Source organism: Puntigrus tetrazona, chromosome 14 (assembly GCF_018831695.1).
Source record: "Puntigrus tetrazona isolate hp1 chromosome 14, ASM1883169v1, whole genome shotgun sequence".
NCBI classification, from domain to species: domain Eukaryota; kingdom Metazoa; phylum Chordata; class Actinopteri; order Cypriniformes; family Cyprinidae; genus Puntigrus; species Puntigrus tetrazona.
Window position 1 is genome coordinate 20,824,598 of NC_056712.1, and position 20,213 is coordinate 20,844,810.

A 20,213-nucleotide genomic window follows, 5' to 3' on the forward strand; every position below is an offset into this window, starting at 1 on the left:
TGCACAAAGACAAACAGCTACATGAATAAGAGGCATTGTTGTCAAAGAACACACTATTTATGCATATACAACCGCATCTTATGCCCATGAGACACTGATGATTTGAGATTACTAACGGCATTGCAGTCTTTATACAATATGGACATGCTCTACAATTGTTAAACAGATCTGGAGAGACCAACTTTAACATCTGAAGACATAAACAACAACACCAGAAAAACACCATGGACAAGAACGCCATCAAAAACTAGCTTAGGTGCTATTATATAAGCTGGTAGTAAAATTTTTGGATTAAAAAATTTTCACATGAACTTTCAGAATTTATTCAGATTTACATATACTATTATTAATTCAAAATCCTCAATTAAAAAAAAAAAAAAAACATTTTTCATTAAACAAAGCCTTGGTGAGAATTTAGCTGTCAATACATGTTACTTGTTTTTGTTAATACTATTAATATTATTATAATAAACCTTTTACTCATGAACATTAAGTATTTATTTTCAAACTTTTGACATGTATAAACATATATTTACTATTATTAAGATAAAGTATACTTATATGCACGTAATGGTAATGCATACATAATTTAATGCACAAAATAATTAATAAACAACAACCAAATAAAAAGAAGCAAACTGCTATTATGTCACTGTAGGTCCTGTGACACTATTTTTTTAAAATCAGTGTCTTTTTTTTAGCTTTTGTCCAATAGTCCTATAGTTTATAATGAAACCCTATGAAGTGCATGTAGAACATTTTATATGAATTTGAAAAAATTCAGAAACAAATGTCTTTTCAAAACAGCTTTTATTAAAGAAAAAAGTTTGAAACAGACTGGTCTTGAGAGGTACATTCAGATCAGCTGGAGCCTGAGGGACAGGATGGAGGAAGCAGGGCTGACCGTGCTAATGCCTGATTCATTTCACACAACGCACCTGAGCCCTGCCTCACGCTCCACAATCAGGCCGCCTTTCTCAGCATTTTTTTTTTCTTTTTTTGGACGTTTTTATTTTTCTTACAAAAAGTGGCTCAAAAAGTTTCATTAAAAATACAATCAAATATTTATATATATATATTTCAGGCAACATGAGAATCCAAGAATTATTATAAGCTTTGAAAATAGCATCTCTGAAGTAATTTAAAGGTCTGTTTGGAAATTTCAAACATTGCAGGCAAGTTCTGTTTTCCCCTCCCAAACTGAGCTGAACAAACACATGGGTGTGTCTTCATCTTGGTGTGGGTGTGTGTGTGTGTGTGTATGTGTATGTGTGTCTGTGTGTGTGTGTATGAGTATATGTGCTCACCAGGGTCCAGTCCAGTGGTGGCATTAGTAGTCACACATGCACCAAGAAAACAAAAAATGGGCTCACGTTGGACTAATGTTCACAACGAAACATCACACCAACTGGCCTCCCCTGTCTAGCTGAAAGCAAATGTAAATAGAGCTCTGATATATCTTCTCTGGAAAGCTAATTCATGATGTAATCAAAAATGAAAAGAAGGCCTGGTGGTTACGCAGGGCTGTGATACAGCTGGATTAAGCCCGACCCAAGAAGGAAGTTGAGCTTAAGATGCTTAGCATCATGACACAGTCAGAGGTCTAACACACGCCACTTTTCCTTGGATAATCCACATACACGCTTGAAGATAGCTGAAGCAGGAAAGGGGCATCTTTCATATGGCATTGTTTTGGAGAAACAGAACATAAAAATGTGCCCGATTACAGAACATGCCAGGCAGTGGCTTTTTAACACTCATTCTGGGCTACAAGCAGAAAGAAGAATGGAATAGATCATTCATATTAAAGGGACACAAAGATTTCAGCTGCATTCACACCATATATTAAGAGAGGGTCTATAGGACTGATCTCTGATCAGAGAAAGAGCCCAGAGCTGCTGGTCTACAGGGTCTGGATATAGAAACCCAATCTGTTCAACAGCGGATTGCACAGGCTTAAAAAATAAAAATTACTTAAAAAAAATCAGTTGGCACAAGCTGATAATGATTAATTTAAGAAGAGAAAGAAACACCTCTGACAAAAATACAACCTTTGTGAGAACAATTACAATGTACAATAAATAGAAATCACAAGTAATTCAATTATAATCTAAAAAGTGATTGAAATTATGGCACATAGAAATGGAATGTATTCAGAAGCGAAGAAAGCAGAATAAAGATTACAAGCCCATCAAACCACTAGAGGGCAGAAATAACTTTCAATATGCATTGGATCCAAGCTACTATTTTGCCAATCTAATATCCACTGCTCATAAACGATTCATTTAGTCTCCTCAAAAGTGAAATGTGTGCACGTGGACGTGAAAGTGTTTTGGAGCACTGGCCTGATATTTAAAGCTGACACATTCAATATATATGTCATTAATGGCTCAACAGTGAATGGACTGTTAACTCGGACTCACTCTTAAATATGCTATTGACTTTGCTTCGAGAACCAATCCTGGCATATGCCGTAACAATGGATAACTTATCCTCAAGGAAAAACTGAAGAGAGACGGTTGCCCGTTTTAATAAATTCTCTTTCTTTTTTTTTTTTTTTTTTTTTTTTTTGGCATCAAGCAAATATTTTCCACACTTTTTCCCCCCACTAGTACAATTTGTAACCCAACTGTAAACTGATCCCCGTTTCAACAAAGAGTAACATCGAAAGACGGTGACAATACGTTATAAGAAAATCCGAAATTGATTTTCGATTTCTCACACACACAAACGTACACATACAGAGTTGTCGGGACGTCCCAGAACTCCATGTGGTCGAACAAACAGCAAGTTGTTGAAAGGCAGCTTTTATACCCATAGGGTCAGGGCCCGCAGTGCAGCATCTTAGAGAGAGCTCACATTTAGGGATCTCGAACAGCTACATATCACAAAACTCTAAACTACGATTTGGGATTGCGATCACACCTGCTAACCGATCACAAAAGGGGCCGACTGTCTGCCTACGAAGTACGCAAAGTGGCATTTATGAGACTTTTTTTTTTTTTGGAGCGGACATGCAAGAGAACCAATAAGGATGTTGGTACATTCTGTAGCATTCGAACGCTACTGACGACAGCCAGCGTCACATTCATCCCTCGTAGGGTTGAACGTGAGAGTTTGGCAGGCCAGAAAACAGTGTGAAAACATAGTTCTTGAGGAATCGTGCTGGAATGGAAGGCATTGGGATAAGATGTAACAGAAAAGCAGTTTAAGTTGGTTCCATTTAAACGGACAGGAAGAAGGGCAGCGACCCCGGCGGATGTGAGGGTCTGGTCAGTAGTCTTAACCCAAGGCTGTCCCGTGCCCATCAGTAGCGCTCCTTCAGATGCTTGTAGGAGAGAGGTGTGACAGCAGCCATCTGCGGTGTACAAAAACATCACCACACAAAACTCTTCAGCACACGTGTACAAATGTATTTAACAGTTGAATAGGAAAGATACGATTAGCAAAAATGTTTTAAGTGCATCAATTATTTGATTGATTCATCAAGAATAACCACATGTACCCAGATAATCATGTACTTAACACCAAATCAAACTCGTATGCACCAAAGAACCATCCTAATCAGAGGAGGATCTGGTGGCCAGTAATGATTCACTCATATTATTAGACCAAATAAAATGCCGATGTGAACCCTGGTTTAAGAAATGTTCTGGATTTAGACAAGTGCTCGCCGATTTACGGGTTTTTTAAAAAACTGGGCCATCTGTGAAGTAGAAAGGAGCAACATTTTTTAAAATCTGTGCTACGTGACAAGAAGAAAAGTGCTGCGGTATTCCCTTTTGACAAAAACTTACAACAACTATAATTCACTTTTGATTCAAGGCGAGACACTGCAGGTGAATATGGTTATCGCCTGACTTAAACACCTGACTGTTTACATTGATGATCATCTTTTGTACGTTTTTTAAAAATGTTAAGTTTAGATATTCAAATGAGTTATTTAATGAAATATGAGCTAATTTGCATACATTTCTACTTGAAAAAAACCTAAATACTAGATGATTAATTCATAAAATCTATTGACACAATGCTATAAAAGAAACACTTAACGGTGTCTTTTAGATGTTTTCTGTCCACTTGTCTAAAAAAAAAAAAAAACTTGGGGGAAAAACCAAAAAGCCCAAAATCTCAAACTTGACATGTGCATGAAAAACTGTTTTTGCCAACAGTTAATGTGTAGTTTCTCACAATAAAAAGACGAGTTCAATACGAACTGTTCTCTGCTTAAGAGTAAAAGAAAAATAATCATGAATAATTGTAACAAATTTATTTAATATAAACAATATTTATTTTTGTTAAAGTGTTATAAAAGTTTTTCTCTGCTATTAAGAAGCCAAAATTGTCCCATGAATTGTCAAATGTGTTTTTGTTTATTATCGAAGTAATCTATTTGGGTGAATTTTTCGGTAAACGCTTATGTTCGAAAATGAACTTGTGTTGAACCCAGAACATTCCTTTTGATCATACAGAGCACTTTACCTGTATGTGTCAGTCGAGGAATCCTCTGACAGCTGAGAAGAACAGAAAGCAAGTTTAATGCTGGTGAGCACCTCCTATCTACAGCCTCACCAAAAACTTACAACCATCACAAAGTGACCCCAAAAGCTTTTGTCACAGGTAAACATGCAAAACTAGCACAGCAGCATGCAGAATGCAAAGCATCACTGGAACCCCCCAAAAATGCCATACAAAGGTTAGGCAGCCATTAGGCGGGTTAAAGGACTTCCATTGTCACAGGAAAAAAAATAAAAATAAAAAATTTACAAACAACTACCACACCACATGAAATTCCCAGCAATAAGACCAACATGACGCTGCTTTAAAACAACCACACACTCATGTTGTCATTCACACACAAACAAACCCAGATGAGATTAACTAGGACAACAAACATGGCAGAGGACTGGTTTAGTCGGTTAATAAAGATCCAATCACAGGTACTTGAGAAGCACATGCATGATATAATGAGGGGTGGAGTTTCCCCTGGCAGGCTGAATAGATCATTTAATATTCACTAATTCATTATTTTACTTCAGCTTGTTTTTCAATTCCTTACTGTAAGCAGTAAAGCATTGGGGGTTATGTTAATACTTAAAAAAATGTTTTTGTGTATAGGTCCAACAGCAGGATTACAGAAGAAAAATCCCATTAAAAAACTGTCCATAGAGAAAACAATGTTAACAAACTTCCATTTTATTAAAAAATTTCTAGTAACATACAGAAAGATTATGTAGAATCACAGAATTCTAAATCTTTATGGAGAAAATTAATGGGAAAATATTTCTGCAATACCAACCAATGGAAAAAGTGTGAGGCTATTGGGTTACATTGTGTCTTTTCTGTAAGTACGTCAAAGACTAAATGTCTTTTCAGCCGACCGATGTGAGTTCATCCTGAGGCAGGGAGAATTTCCGCAGCAGGATTCAGAAGAAATTAAAATCATCCCACAGAGGGGGGCCGACTTAACCCAAGGGGAGGAACTGCACCGACTATAGGAGGCAAATCCCTTGTGGATGACTAGGGTAAGGCACTCAACTGGGGCTCTGATTGAAAAGTCTGGGGTCTTGTACCTGTTTATATGACAGAATTGGACTCGTCTGAAAAGGTTCTCATGAGCAGGGGTCTGGCTGAAGACTGAGAGGACTGGTTGCCCCCCACATTCGACTGACTTGGCTTTTTCTGAAAGGGTGGGAGGGGGGTGAAAGACACTTAGGACAGGATGGATCAGACACAGACGCGCACGCGCACACGCACACGCGCACGCGCACGCACACGCACACGCGCATGCACACGCACACGCGCACGCACGCACGCACACACGCACACACGCACGCACACACGCACACACACACGCACACACACACACACGCACACACACACGCACACACAAAACTGCTATACAGTACATCTTTCTTCAAAAAGAAGACAAAACATGGTGAAGGACATTAACAATTATGAGATTTCATACTTTAGGCCACATGTTTATGCATGTTTTCAATTTCCATATAGATTATCCTTCGTGGCAGAAATGATAATGTCCATTTTTTTCAAACATAATCCTACTTAGTTGTACTAGATTATGAATATGACCACACAAAAAGCCAGCTACCACTCAAACAATATAAACCCAAGACAACCAACGATTTTGCATTAAGTATCCTTTTTTTTTTTAATAATGATTTCTTAATTCTTTCAGTACTTTAAAAAAAGTGACATTATTGATAGTAACTTAAAGTGTTAATGTTACAGTTTTATTTATTTAGCTTTTTTTTAAACTGCTTTTTCTCCAGATAAACACAGCCTTTTAAGGCCTCCATTTAAGGCTTAATTTAAAAAAAATATATATGATTAATCTCATTACAACATATTTGTTTCATCATGAAAATGTACTAATTACTGTACTGTCTTTTAAATTCTGCAACAAATTATTTAAATAGTTCAAACTAAAATGTTCCTTCCTTTGCTTTGTGCAATCCTCAACGCTAACAGGACAAGCACTCTCTCTCACATACACACAAAATCTCATTCGGATTCAACCATCACTGATGCATCCAAAGTGGTTTGTGTGAGGAGCGGTGAAGGCTGGGCCAAGCACGCATGCAGGAAACCCCGTATATGTTTGTGTGCCTCATTCTCCTGGCTGGGCATGCAGAGACAGCAGGCACCGAGAACAGGCAGCTGAAGGATTCCCCATCATACACTGCAGCCCTTACAGACGCACACTGAAGACCGCCCACCACCACCACGGCTCGACTCCAGGGGACAATTCTTGCACAACGCCTCAAGACAGACACCCTCCACTGTGGTACATATTTTGACTGACAATGCAAACCCAGCACCCATGACAAACACGTTCGTACCAGAGTAGAGCAACCTAACTAGCGATCACCACCTCACAGAGAGGGAGCAGAGACAAACGGGTGGAGAGACAGCAGGCAGGACACCGAAGATACAGACAGGCAACCCAGAGGAGGAAGGACAGTGAGACAATAGCAGAAAAGGAGCAGGCAAAGAGACCTCAGTCACTCCAGGAAAAGCTGTGAGTGCTAGCAGTCTGCGACAGCATGAAGATAGTGGATGTTCCAGAGGAAGGAAGCCGCCGCTTCATCTACGGCACAGCACACAGGTGAGCGAGAGACCAAAGAGGACAGGAAAATTAAAGGAAGGTCAAGGGTAAGAAAAAAAGGGGAGAAGAAAGATTATAGGTATGCGTGTAGGTAGAGTTAAGGTAATATTTATTAAGATCCTAAATAGATCCTGAAAAAGTCCTAAATAACTGCAATTATTAAATATATATAAATAATTAAACATTTTATGTAAATATATATTTTGTAATATTTAAAATTTAATGTATATAAAAAAATTATTAATTCCTTTAGGAGAAAAAAACATCAGTAGTATAGGACAGACTGCACTTGTATCTATAGTAAACTCTATTTGTTTAATTTTCATTGATTTTCAATAACAGCTAAAAGCAGGGCTAAGTTCAGCAGAACTCGAGTCGCACTCACTTCCTGCTGTTTTTCAAGCTTGTCACCAAGTCATTTTTTTCTCCTCTTTCTAGGTACCCATAAAACAAACGGTGATATAACCTCTACACACAAGTTATTATTTTACATGGCCATTTTTCCAATGAAATGCATTAAATTTTAAACTCTACGTTTATTATTACGGTTTACAACTGAGTAAATGCCACAATTACTAGATCAAAACATGACCATATTTTCTCTCTTTTGGTGGAGTTAATTGACATGCGGCATACTTGGAAAGGCCGCAGCACCTACCTGTGAGGAGGCAGGGGGCAGATTGGCACCGTATGCTCATCTCTGGCCCGAAAGGCTGCTTAACTAGTGTCACTAACAACACAGACTGCCTACAGTGTGTGCTCATGTCCTTTGAATAATTCAGATGATTCGAGGGGTCTAATTATTGTTTATTGATTCTAACTGTGTTACATGTTAACTGGTTGGGCAGCCGCTCACAGCAGCACATGGTGATGGAAGTATTTGTGCTTGACTAATGAAATAAAGTGCATTTCAATCAGAGTGCACATACACGGGACAAAATCGCTACAGGAGTCAAGGAGAGGACATCGAAGAAGAGTGATGGTAACAATTAGACTGATTGACTTCCTGTCTGTTTGACCAATCACAACAATCCGAACCATTCAGAGCCTTAAAGCAAGGTAAGATTTCTGTTAGGAAAAAAGTCAATGGTATACTTCATGACAGTGAGGGAAAGTGAAGTAAACAGATGCTAGAGAAGTGACAAAGTATAAGGGGATAAAAGTAAAGTCTTAAAAGGTAAAATAAGGTAAAATTTGACAGGGAGGTAAAATTGGGTTCAAAGAGAAATTTAACTCTGTGTCCCAACCAGGTGTTACGTGATAAAGCAACTAGTAATAAAAGCTATCGTTTTTTTCATGTAAATCGTTTTTTGTGCAAACCAGCCATTTTTTTCTCTGCCCACATTGATCCCAAAATATAAACGTACAACATCAAATATCTTCTTATTGGCTGTGACTGCGTCACGTCACACCTGATTAGGACACGGTGTAGGATGAAAGAAGAACAGAAGAGTAGTTAAATCAGGAGAAATAACAGAGAATCGCATGGATATGGTAGAAAGGAAGAATTCAAAGAGAAAAGGGGAGGGAGAGGTATACCTGTCGTGAATGGGGGCCTCTGGGCTTGCGAAGGACCACCAAAAGGATCTCTGGCAACAGACTGAGGAGGATGAGGATGATGATAACCAGCCAGGCAGAGACTGAACTCAGCATGTTGGCAAACACAAAGTACAAACGTTGCTGCTTCAAAAATGGCCTAGGAAATAAGAGAAAGGAGAGATATAGAGCACACAACTTCATTCTACAATAAAAGTTGGCTGGAAATTATCAGAGCTGCAGTACAAAAAAAATATCCCTGGTGGATGATTTTTGTTTTAACATTTGCTTACCATATGATGCCTCCCCAGAAGAAACTGAAGAAAACATAGAAAGCCAAAGAGCCCCATATCACAAAATGATTGATCCACGTCCAGTGCCGTGTATCCAGAGCCAGCTGAGAGAGAAAAAACAGTCAGTATCTGACGAATGAAGATTTGAGATACTTTTTTTTATATAGTTAAGCCACCAACCTTCAATGTAACAGTAAAAACAAGGACGGTAAAGACAATTGTTCCATAAGACCAGTTTCCAAAGACCTGAAAAAGAGAAAGCAGTAAAGCAAGTGCAATACCCGATTTTTTTATTCAGAGACATATTAAAAAGTATAACCATCTCTAACCTGCCCATTATCCTGTAAGGCTGGATTGCTGAACAGGAAACGGACACCAAAGAAGAACAGGAGACCCTGAAAAATTCCTAATACTGTCCAGTAGAGGAAGGGGCGCCAGCGTAACATGGCGTTATTGGCTATTTCTCTGTAAGAACGCAGTGTTTTAGCAACAGCACAGTACAAATTAAATAAGTAGAAGAACTGCAGTGATACCTGTAGAGGGCGGCATTGTCCAGCAGAATCTCCATGGATATGTGCTGTTCCAGCAGGCTGTAGGCCAGAATGGGCATGGAGGTGAAGCAGATGTTGTACATCGTCAGATAGGCTGCGTCGTACAGGGGCTGGGAAGGGGAACGAGGGGAAGGACGGGGACCGGGGAGGTTAATACCACGTTAAGGAAATCACACATATGCACACAACAAAGAAAGGGAAACTGACTGTGTGGCTGCATGCAATGGTCACTTGATTATATATTATATATATATATATATATATATATATATATATATATATATATATATATATATATATATATATATATACACACACACACACACACACACACACACATGCTGGAAAATGTGAGGTCGAGGTCGAAACCCAATTATAGGATTTCAGAGCGATGTCTGAGCAGCTGTATTTTAAGTTTTTATAGATGGCAAAACAGAATGGCTCTACAAGGTGAGAACGAGAGAAAGATCGGACACAACACATTTGTGCATTTTGTCATTTTGCTGCGTGCCAAGACAAAAAAAGCACTAACCACTACACCAAAGCTAACAGAATTTTTCATTAGTAGATATATATATATATATATAGATATATATATATATATCTCAGAAGAAAGAAGGGCAGAGAGAGAAATTGAGAGGAAAGTTGCAAAGGACAGAGCAGAGGAGAGGGACCTGCTGGGATGTAGTCTTCTGAAAAGCATTTTATTTGTACATACTGTACCTGCTGAGAGTATCCACAGAAAAACTGGTACAGGAACTGAGGTAAGATGAAGCAGAGATTCTGCAGGAGGGAATAGATATAGGTTTAAAATTTCAGAAGGATTCACTAAAACAACAACATTTATGTATATTTACAGTCTGAAACACGGTCCACTGGATGCCAGACGTACTTTATAAAAGAAGTACTGGACGAGATGCGCAATGCGCACATAGTAGAGATGCCCATGAGCCAGCAAAAGCTTCTTTAAGTGCTTGAGTTTAGGAATGGCGTAGTCACTGTTCCTCACAGCTTGACGGCCCTCCTTACCTTTAATACCTGAACACGCAATAGCAACATTACACACCAACTCCGAAAAAATGCAGATTAAGACATGTTCACTTACAATAAAAAAACTGTAACGTCATGAAATACCATCATTTTAAACAACAGTTTTTTATAATGTATTTTAACATGTCATTCTTATTACATTAAAACTGAATTTTCAGAATCATAGCTCACCAATGCCCACGTGTGCCTCAAGGATCATGCTAACATCGTTGGCCCCATCGCCAATGGAGAGAGTGATTGGGGAACCTTTGGAGTTCTTCACCATCTTCACTATCTAAATTGGATAAAAGATCATTTTTACCAACTTATTCGTAAAGTACAAGTTATTATAAGCACCATAAAAAGTCGCCAAAATGCGGGTCTGCGGGTGTGACCTGAGCTTTCTGCAGGGGGGCCATGCGGCAGCAGAGCACAGCAGTGCAGTTCTGGCAGATCTGCAGAAACAGGCTCCTGTACTGACTGGCATCCACCTCACGCGGTGGGTTCATTACTAACGACAATGTCGCCCCATCTATGATGAAGCCATAATCCCGATTTGCAGTAGACCAGCTCCTGTGGAACAAAAAGGATCCTAAATTAGAAGTTATTAAATGTACTGCACAACTGTACAAAAGAGTTAACAATATTAAAATTCTTATTATGTTTCTAAACTGTACCAAACATTTAGGACAAAGCCAGTAGTTCAAGGGTCTGACCTGGTGACCCCAGCTTTGACAGGTGGGGCATCTTGTACTGCTCTTCTATAGTAGTCCCGTAACAACTCAAGAACTTTCTCCTCACGCTTTGACCTCCCATCTTCCAGTGTCCGCACAGTCAGTTCAAGTAGCTCTGTACCCCTCTGGAACAGACGACAGGCATAACAGGTAGACTTTGCCGTCTCCATTTTGTCCCCTGTCAGCACCCAAACCTTCATCCCAGCACCCTGCAAGGCCTCCATGGTTTCTGCTGCCTCCTCCTGAAGTCTGGGACACAAGATGTTATTACATTAAAGCTATTCAGAATATTCCTTTGAGAAAACAACATGTCATAAATACCAACCGGTCCTCCACAGCGGTGGCTCCAATCAAACTCATGCCTGTCTCCACCTGGTTATACACGGCCATGAGCTTCTCCTCTCTGTCCTGGAGAGCCAATCTAGCCTCCCTCAGCCCAGTGTCTGCCACAGCATATTCTTCAGCACTCAGCTGCTTATAGGCCACACACAGTGTACGGTAACCCTCCTGGTGAGCGAAAACATGCAATTAGGCCAAAACTGACTGACCTTTTCAATATTTAATGTCTCAACAGGACGTCTCTTTTAACGTCTCTTTCTCTTATGCTTTATTCCAGTATAAAAATGAAAACGGTCATCTCATCCTCGGAAATTAAAGACGCTGCAAGACATTATCTCAATGAAATCTATCGCAGTACCGTTGCATTTCGCTCAACGTGCATTCGAATCCTATCCACCTCCTCCGGTTTGACTCTTGGGAAGATGGAAGAATCAGCTCCCTTACAGAAAAGCAACGTTTCCCCTAAATAAACAGTTAAAGACAGAAACATTCAGAGTCATCATCTGCAAAACTCACAATGCACAATGCTAAGATGGGGGCTTGCTAAGTGTTCTGGTGTTCTGAGTGGTTAGTGACTGTTAGTATAAATTATTAAATTTTTTACTTAGCAGCTATTCATTCTAAAATGAAATACATGAAGTATTTTAACCTTAAGAGAGAGACATGACCTAAAACAAAGATACAAAATACTGTGTCAAAAAGAAACTAAATCAAGTAATAATTAAAAAAAAAATCTAATCTGTACTTGTGTCCCTGCTTTAATACAAACCTATGATATTTCCTTGCTTTATCCATCAAGTCTAACTGCTAAAAAGGTCATCCCTCCTCTCATGGTTATCATTCACATCACCAGGAGGAATAACGTGGGATGTGTTATTTGTATATTCAAATCTATAACCCTGATTATGAGCAATAGCAAAAGCCATAGCAAGCACCACTAATGATCTCCAGCTCACCTGATTTGGTCTGCACGATGACGCTCATTCTCCGTCTAACTGGGTCGAAGTTTAGGACATGGAGCAACTTGTACCTAAAATATTAGATGAATATTATACAGACCCTTAACTGCCATAAATCTTTTGGTTATACTTTATTTTGAGTCCACTTTAGACAATCTTTTAACTATAAGTATATCTGTAACTAGAGGTCAACTAATTCTCATTAATTTGCAAGTAGTGTTCTAACTCAGAGTAGACTGTTAGGATCAATGTTGACAAACTGCTTTCGAATAAAAGTAGCTAAAACTGGTAGCCAAATGTCACTAGATGACACTATAATGGCAAGTTTACTGATCTATATAAAGATGAATATAGATCAGGGGGCCAGAAGAGAACTTAGATAAGGTTTGTCCAAGAGGTTGCTATATTTGCACCTAAACCTTTGAAAAAAAAGTCTCAAAAGGGGTGGGGAGGTCGTTAAATCTAGCTACAAAACAGCTAAATTGGCAACACTGGTTAGGGTAGGTTTAGGGTTAGTACATATAAGTTGACATATATTTGAAAAATATCTTATAGTAAGTATGAAGTAGGACCTAAATAAATTGTCAGAAGTTATTAAGCAGACGGTTTACTAGTACACTAACTGCTAGTTGAAATGTAGTTGCAAAGTTACTTACTGTTAGTAGAATGTCTAAAGTCGACTATCGGAAGTGTTACCAAACTTTTTAATACAATTTACAAAAAAAAATAAAAAATGCAGCATATTAGCAATAACATGTTTTTAATGAGTCTCTAATTTTAAGGGTCATAATTTCAAGAGTCATAACTTACTCCTCTATATTATTTTCCCTGTTCTTTATCTTCATACTCTTGCTCTCCAGACCAAGGAAGGTGAAGCCGTATCTGAACAGAAGAGAAGTTATGTCTGATAGAGCCGGCATGAGTTTCTGTTAGACTAAAAAGAATAAACTTCTTACTTCATGGCTCCTTTGACCAGTGCGATCTCATCAGGAGATGATGCGATGAAGCCTCTTTCCTCCTCCGGATGAGGCAGCATCCCGTCGATCCCATCAACTTGGTCCATAAGTACTTCTTCAGATCCAGCCTCCTTCACCTGCACCGTGTGACACAGACACAAGGCCCGCAGGAACAACTCCTCTTTCTCCTGATAGATTGAAATAAAAGGGTATAAAAAATGAAAATGTGAAATAAAATAAATAAGATTTTGTCTAAACATTAGATACACAATTCAAAATGTTGACAAAAAACTTAGGATGAAGTACAAAAAAAGTTAATTTTTTTCTTCATTTTATTTTTTTAAGAATAAAGAAATGCACAAAGTTTAGAACCAATAATTTTATTTGATTTGTTAATATTTATTTATAATGTAATGATATTATTATATTTATTATAATATTGTTATATATAAATGTTAATATTAATACATACAATTTAAAATGTATGATTTTTTTTATACAAAAGATAGTTAGTACAACAATATATTTGTTTATCAAAACTGGTAGAGAAAATTGATCCTATTTCCAGTGGTATCAGAATTTATTGCTAACATTTTGATATTATGACAACCCTCAGAATACAGATCATGTGCACTACACACTGAGAAGGGCCCTCACAAAAGAAGTGCTCTCAAAGGTCTGTCCGTTTATGATGAATATGACAATGTAAAAAAAAAAAAAAACCAACAAAAAAACACATAACTTTAGTTCTTCATAGCCTGCCGACAGAACCATTGGACATTTACTGCCTTTGTGTTTATATTGCAGTCTCAGAGGATTTATAATTGAAAAGGTCTGCTATCTGTTTACATTTTAAGGTGTACACATCCAACAACACAATCTGTAAATGTAAAATCAATCCCATCTCTGGTCCTTGGGGTCTCAGAATGGAGTGTAACTCACCTGTCCAGCCTTCACCTGCAGTTTATTCACAGGTCCGTCCGTCACAGTGAAGCCGTCCAGCTCGCTACGGGTGTCTCTGTGTTTGTACTGGAAGCCGTCTATACAGCACTCGATGAACTCCATGTTGTTCTGGGTCAGCGTGCCCGTCTTGTCTGTGAATACATATTCCACCTGCAGGGCGCAGACAAATGTTGACCTTAATGACTATAAACCCAGGCAATAAAGCACATTCTCAAATAAGTCTGACAAGGCCAGACTATTAAATTGTGACAAAACCAGTCTGCTTGCATAAATCAGTTTAACGAAGCATGGCCTGTAATTTAGAGTAATCATCTGCATAACCAGCCAAGGGTGATCTGTGACCTCACTACCCATGGAAGAGCCAGGGACAGCTCACATTATACTCATGTCATTGTATTATAATAATAATAATGAAAAAAAAAAAAAAAAAAAAAAAAATTAGATCTGAGCTCGGGTTTGAATAAAGTGTCTAACCTGGCCAAGTTCCTCATTGAGGTCTGAAGTGTTGACAAGCGCTCCTTCTTGGATCTCCGGGTCAAAGAAGTCTTTATCCCAAGTGATAAAGAAAGAGCCCAAGAATTTCTGCATCTCCACGGTTACGTACATGGACACGGGGATTATAAAGTTGAAGAGGACCATGAAGGAGAGGAAGTCTGTAAACATCTTCAAATACTGAAACAAAGACAGAACACCTGCATTCAGTCTCAGACACAATATCATATCTGAAACAGCAGAAGTTAAACATAAAGCTAATCCCTAATTATGATTTATTAAGTATGATCTGTGTAAGAGCAGACCACAGCCACCTGAGGCCAGATTAGCTCATAATTTATATTAATAGCATCAAGAATGACTGATGATACAGAGGGAGTTGCTAATTGATTCATGTAATCATGTTCAAATTGGTCAGATGTGAAATCCTTAGACTGCTAACCATATTAGTGTCTTTCTCCTTCTGAGTTTTCTGGTTGTACCAAGGCTCATCCTGACCTTCTTTGCTCTGCCATACATACTTTAGCGTTGTACACACAACAGCTTTGCTGATGAGGATACAAAGATACACCAGCAGAAAGGCATTGATGGATCTGCAAAGAAGAGGAAAACATACACATGCTTAATTTACTTAATTATGTTACATACATATAAAACAATAAAAACATGCTAAGAAATCTTCTAGTGCAAAACAACGCTAAAGTTCTCTGATTTACTTATTTTGAAGTTATTATTATTCATAAAATAATTATTAATATTACCTTTTTATCATAATCATCATCATTACACGTTCATGTTAATGATTATTTTACTTTAAACATTTTCATTGTGTACAGTTTGTCAATATTATTATATAAGATCATTTGAAATAAATAGATACATTAAAAAAAAATTCTGCAGAAAGATACTATAGAGAAAAAAAGACAAATATATTTAGTTATACAAACTTTGGTAGAAATTGGTAATTTAACTGAATTCGGATTCACATCATACTGATTCAATTGATTTGATATTGACTCAGGAATATTAATGTGGAAAAAAGATCAATCTTGGTATTTGCAATCAATATCAAATCATTCAAATTGACATGGCTAATAATCCAAAAATCAATATTTCAACCTGACCGCACACTAGGGTGGAATGTGGCTCTCGTCACTCACTTTTCAACAGCTGATCGTTTCTGAGATTTGCCCTGGTAGTTGAGCGCCATCTTTGTTTCCATGCCCGTGTATACTGCGACACCTTTAACAGGGAAAGCAACAAAGAGTGATTTGGGTAAATTTAATTCCTCATCATCAAAAATCCATCTAATTAAAAGGCGCCAGGGCCTACCATAAATCTTCTTGGTGTTTTTCAAAGTAGCACCTTTTAGGAGAAGATTCTCTGGGCCCAAAGATCTAAATTAAACCATAAAAACAAACAATTATGTCAACAAAGGCACATCCTGGCATCCAAAACTCCTAATGAGCAGCATTGCTGAAAATATGTAGGCCGGTTTGGCCTGGGCCGCTCTCGTGAAGGACACGGCGTAGAGACTCATAAAAACATTTCAAGCGGCCCAGTTACAAATGGAAGAGCGTGCAGGGCTTGAGAAGCTGCCAGGCTGGCTTTACTTTAATGCTGCTATGGCGTTACGGGTCGATGGAATAATGATCAGAGGCTAATGCAAAGGGAAAAGACAGAGCCGAAGTGACTAGGAGGTACTCTGGGATATAGTGGGCCCATGGGAACGAACCAAAGACGGTCTCACCTTACTGCTGGCTCCTGCTCTGGCTTGTAAATGTGCATTCGACCCACAAACCTGCAATAGAGCAAACAAGCTCCGGTCATACACGCTCATGTATGTTCCGTCGACAACAAACACACGCAGTATGAATGCACAGACGTACTTGAGGTCAAAATGAAAACATTCAGTGGAGGTAAAGAGTGCACATGCATTAGCGTTTTGTTCGTTTCACGTAGACTCCTTCCCCATTAAAGAGGCTTGATGATAATATCTATATTCTAGTACAGTACACTATGCAAATGAGCCTTGTACGAAATGAACCAATTACAAGGAAGATGCTCATTGGTGATGACCCAACAGTCTGGCATATTGGCAACAGCCCTTTGAAGTTTTTTTTTTTATAGACAGAATTTTAGCAGGCGACATCTGGTGCTCTAGAAATCAGAAATGCAAATGTTCTCCTGCTTAAAGAGGCTTTAGCGAGACGTGCTTAGCAATAGGGGGCGCTGCAGAGTTAAACTGCTATTACAGTTGGAGGCCAAGGACTGCCTCTCTAAACTTGCAAATTGTGTTTGTTTCAAGGTCTGTTTGTTCTTATAGTCAAACAGAAAGGCTAGATAGTGTCTGACTCTTCTGTGGAATCACACCATTAGCTGCTGATCTGACAATCAAACAACCTACTGAGCTGAAACTGGATTTGACATATTCAAGAGCGGTCGCAACGGCTTCTGTTTCATCATGAGGCAGCGAAAGGGATTTCGGTTAAGTGACTGTTTGTGCTAGATGAGTTCGTACTTGTAGAGGTCAGGCTGGGGTTGTTCACACTCGATGGTGGCAGTGAGAGCCTGCAGGTCCTTCTCTGTGTCTGGCACTGTGTAGTGTGTCTGAGGGAAAGACAGGCAAATTAGTATTCCAGGTCATGTTGTACACACAAATACAGACGAATGGAAGTGGGAGAAAGACTAGGAGCAGAAGGATGATTATGACAAGATCTGGGCCACCTATTTAAAGACTTTGGCTAAAGAAGAGTATGGTTTATGAATTCGTATCTCATATTCTGTTTATACTTAAAATTCAGAGAGCAAAAACGATAGAATTAAATCTACAATTATATCTGTGATTGCAAGAAGCAGCTCACTTTGTGGTTGGATTCTCCATCCAAGCTGGCTGTGGTGACAAAACAAGTACCGTCTTCTCGACTAGACTGCAACAGAATCAGGTCACAGGGAAAGGTCTCGTCCTCCACCACTTCAACCACATCACCCACCTAACCAGAAACACGTTGACATGAACACAAGACCACAGCTCAATGCTTCACAACTGTTTGGATAATTAAATGTCAAGTTCAAATATTGTAACAAAAATATAGAATTAAAAAAATATGTATGTGTTTGCATGCATAAGTGTATATATAATTATATATACACAAATAAATAATGGACATACTACTGTAAAATCTTGTCCACTTTGTTTTGAACAGTTTGTGCTGTTTTTATAAAAATTCACGTTTTATTTAAAATGTCATATTAATAAGTTTGCACATCCAACAGCCTACGTTATTATAATTAATATAAATTTAAATTAACATGAAAATAACACTTTTGGCCAACCACTTGATGTCTAATTTAGGGCCATAAGTAATATTTATGACATTTTAAAATAACATTTTGATTAATATTTCTATTCTTGATATGAAAAGTGTCTTAAGTGAGAGTGTTTGGGTATGTGCTTGCAATTTGTAATAACATATACTGCAAAATATAGGAAGACAGTGAAAATAAATGTGGAAAACAAAATTATAGTGAAATATTATTACAACTTAAAATAACTTTTTTCCATTTTATGATAAACTTCAAACAAAATAAATGATTAAAACAGTAGTGCATGATTACAAGAGTGGTTTTCAGCTACAGCGCAAATAATTGACATTCAGCAAGCTGTATTAGCAAACTGTTCCAAACATCTGACCCTAACGGTTACAGAGTGTACAAGACATTTGTTCCATTCCATATACAGCAAGGAAGAACTCCCTGCCGCGAACGCCCCTAGTGGGCATATTTTTTTTGTCCAAACGTAAAAGTACGGCAGCTTGCCACACCCGGCTCCCACAGTGCCTGTTATATTAGAGACTTGGCGAGCTTGCAGCAACTAAAAGGTACCTTGATCTTCTCACTCTCCTTCTTCACCGACCGGCCGTCCTCTAACACCGTCACCGGGTACTTATTCACCTCGTTGTCTGCTTTATGCCGCAGCCAGTCCTCATAACCCTGAGGAGACAGAGAATGTGAGAACAGTATTTTGGGTTGTGTGTTTGTGTGTGTGAAAGCTTCAGAAGGTCAAACGAGGGCCGAAAAAGTCACATCATCTCACACTACAAAAATAAAACAATTTCTTGAGAACGTCCATCACATATAACAGGTCTGCATTAAAAATGGAAAGTGTGAATGAGCTGAGGAAAATTTAGTCATTTGAAGTGAGCTGGGGTCACACTGTCCCCTGGGCTCCTATTTCAAAGCCCAATTAAGGCCTGAGCCCCTCTCAGTGTGAGGCCACAGATATCTGGAAGGAAGTCCACCTTCCATTGTGCTTTACAAAAAAGCTTGCGGCGGGCCGGTGAAAAAAGTTGATCCTAAAACAATACATTTAAAGCTGCGAGAGGACCACTGTGTTTTGACAAGCCCCTGGATCATTTGTTTTGTCTGTGAGAGATGGACTCCGGGGTCAGGCGAACTCTCGGAAGGGGTCAGAAATATTTAACCAGCGACAGATGGCTATAAAACTTCAAGTGATTTATTAATAGCTGAAGAGAAATATAGAGAGTTAGCAGCATATTCAGAACATAATACAACCAACCTGTTTGATGGCCGTCACTGTGATGACAAAAAACAGAGGTAAACCACTGGTCACGGGGCTGGTCGGGGTATCAACAATCACCTAAAAGAAGAGATACATGTATGTATTAGCACAGCTGATTTACAGCATTATTTCTAAAAATTCATTTATTTGAGATTTAAGGTGCACCCATCAGCGATGCTACCATTCACGGAGGATGAAATTCCAGCTATCTGTTACTTGCTATTCCTGTGGGTGTACTAGTCTCTATATCAACAATATTTTGTGGATAGTTGCATCATGTCCCTTCTGGTTGAGTATCATGCAAAACATTACTGGTTTTACTTGGTCATGACAGAGTTGAAATTAGAAACTTTGCAAAGGCCAGACTATTCTCACTGCGGCTCAGAAGTATTAGTTAAAAAAAATAATAATATTAAATAAGCAATTGAATTATTTTATTCACCAAGAAAGCATTATTAAAAGTAAGGGGGGGATTTGATTTTTTGGAAAATTTTGGAAAGTTTTCATTCAGTAAAACTATAGGTTGATTAATGGCTATGGGCCAGTGTGGTCCAACCTTTTTATCTCTATCGGTAAAATTCACTATTAGTCAACCTTTAGTTGCTGAAAACACTAAACACAAGACTATCTTTAACATGAAAAGTTTGTTA

General features: G+C 38.5%; 1 protein-coding gene across 5 annotated transcripts in view; it reads right to left on the reverse strand.

Moving 5' to 3' along the window:
* Window positions 1-793: 793 nt before the first annotated feature.
* atp11c (ATPase phospholipid transporting 11C) overlaps window positions 794-20,213 on the reverse strand; it is a 52,169-nt gene continuing 32,749 nt past the window's right edge. The window contains exons 4-31 of one of the 5 annotated variants that reach the window (XM_043256775.1): window positions 19,561-19,641; window positions 18,867-18,974; window positions 17,846-17,974; window positions 17,503-17,591; window positions 16,732-16,782; window positions 16,314-16,378; window positions 16,142-16,223; window positions 15,424-15,574; window positions 14,964-15,161; window positions 14,469-14,639; window positions 13,527-13,714; window positions 13,381-13,452; window positions 12,568-12,641; window positions 11,970-12,073; window positions 11,598-11,779; window positions 11,255-11,521; window positions 10,934-11,111; window positions 10,731-10,833; window positions 10,402-10,547; window positions 10,233-10,292; window positions 9,492-9,619; window positions 9,288-9,423; window positions 9,139-9,204; window positions 8,959-9,062; window positions 8,669-8,825; window positions 5,574-5,682; window positions 4,483-4,514; window positions 794-3,358 (exon numbers count right to left, since the gene is read on the reverse strand). In XM_043256775.1, coding sequence (XP_043112710.1) covers window positions 5,578-5,682; window positions 8,669-8,825; window positions 8,959-9,062; window positions 9,139-9,204; window positions 9,288-9,423; window positions 9,492-9,619; window positions 10,233-10,292; window positions 10,402-10,547; window positions 10,731-10,833; window positions 10,934-11,111; window positions 11,255-11,521; window positions 11,598-11,779; window positions 11,970-12,073; window positions 12,568-12,641; window positions 13,381-13,452; window positions 13,527-13,714; window positions 14,469-14,639; window positions 14,964-15,161; window positions 15,424-15,574; window positions 16,142-16,223; window positions 16,314-16,378; window positions 16,732-16,782; window positions 17,503-17,591; window positions 17,846-17,974; window positions 18,867-18,974; window positions 19,561-19,641 — 3,195 coding nt within the window. In that variant the 3' untranslated portion in view covers window positions 794-3,358; window positions 4,483-4,514; window positions 5,574-5,577. Of the gene's footprint in view, window positions 3,359-4,482; window positions 4,515-5,573; window positions 5,683-7,020; window positions 7,112-7,924; window positions 8,542-8,668; window positions 8,826-8,958; window positions 9,063-9,138; window positions 9,205-9,287; window positions 9,424-9,491; window positions 9,620-10,232; window positions 10,293-10,401; window positions 10,548-10,730; window positions 10,834-10,933; window positions 11,112-11,254; window positions 11,522-11,597; window positions 11,780-11,969; window positions 12,074-12,567; window positions 12,642-13,380; window positions 13,453-13,526; window positions 13,715-14,468; window positions 14,640-14,963; window positions 15,162-15,423; window positions 15,575-16,141; window positions 16,224-16,313; window positions 16,379-16,731; window positions 16,783-17,502; window positions 17,592-17,845; window positions 17,975-18,866; window positions 18,975-19,560; window positions 19,642-20,213 lie in introns of those variants that run through there. The other 4 variants (XM_043256776.1, XM_043256777.1, XM_043256778.1 and 1 more) reach the window with 4 other exon arrangements.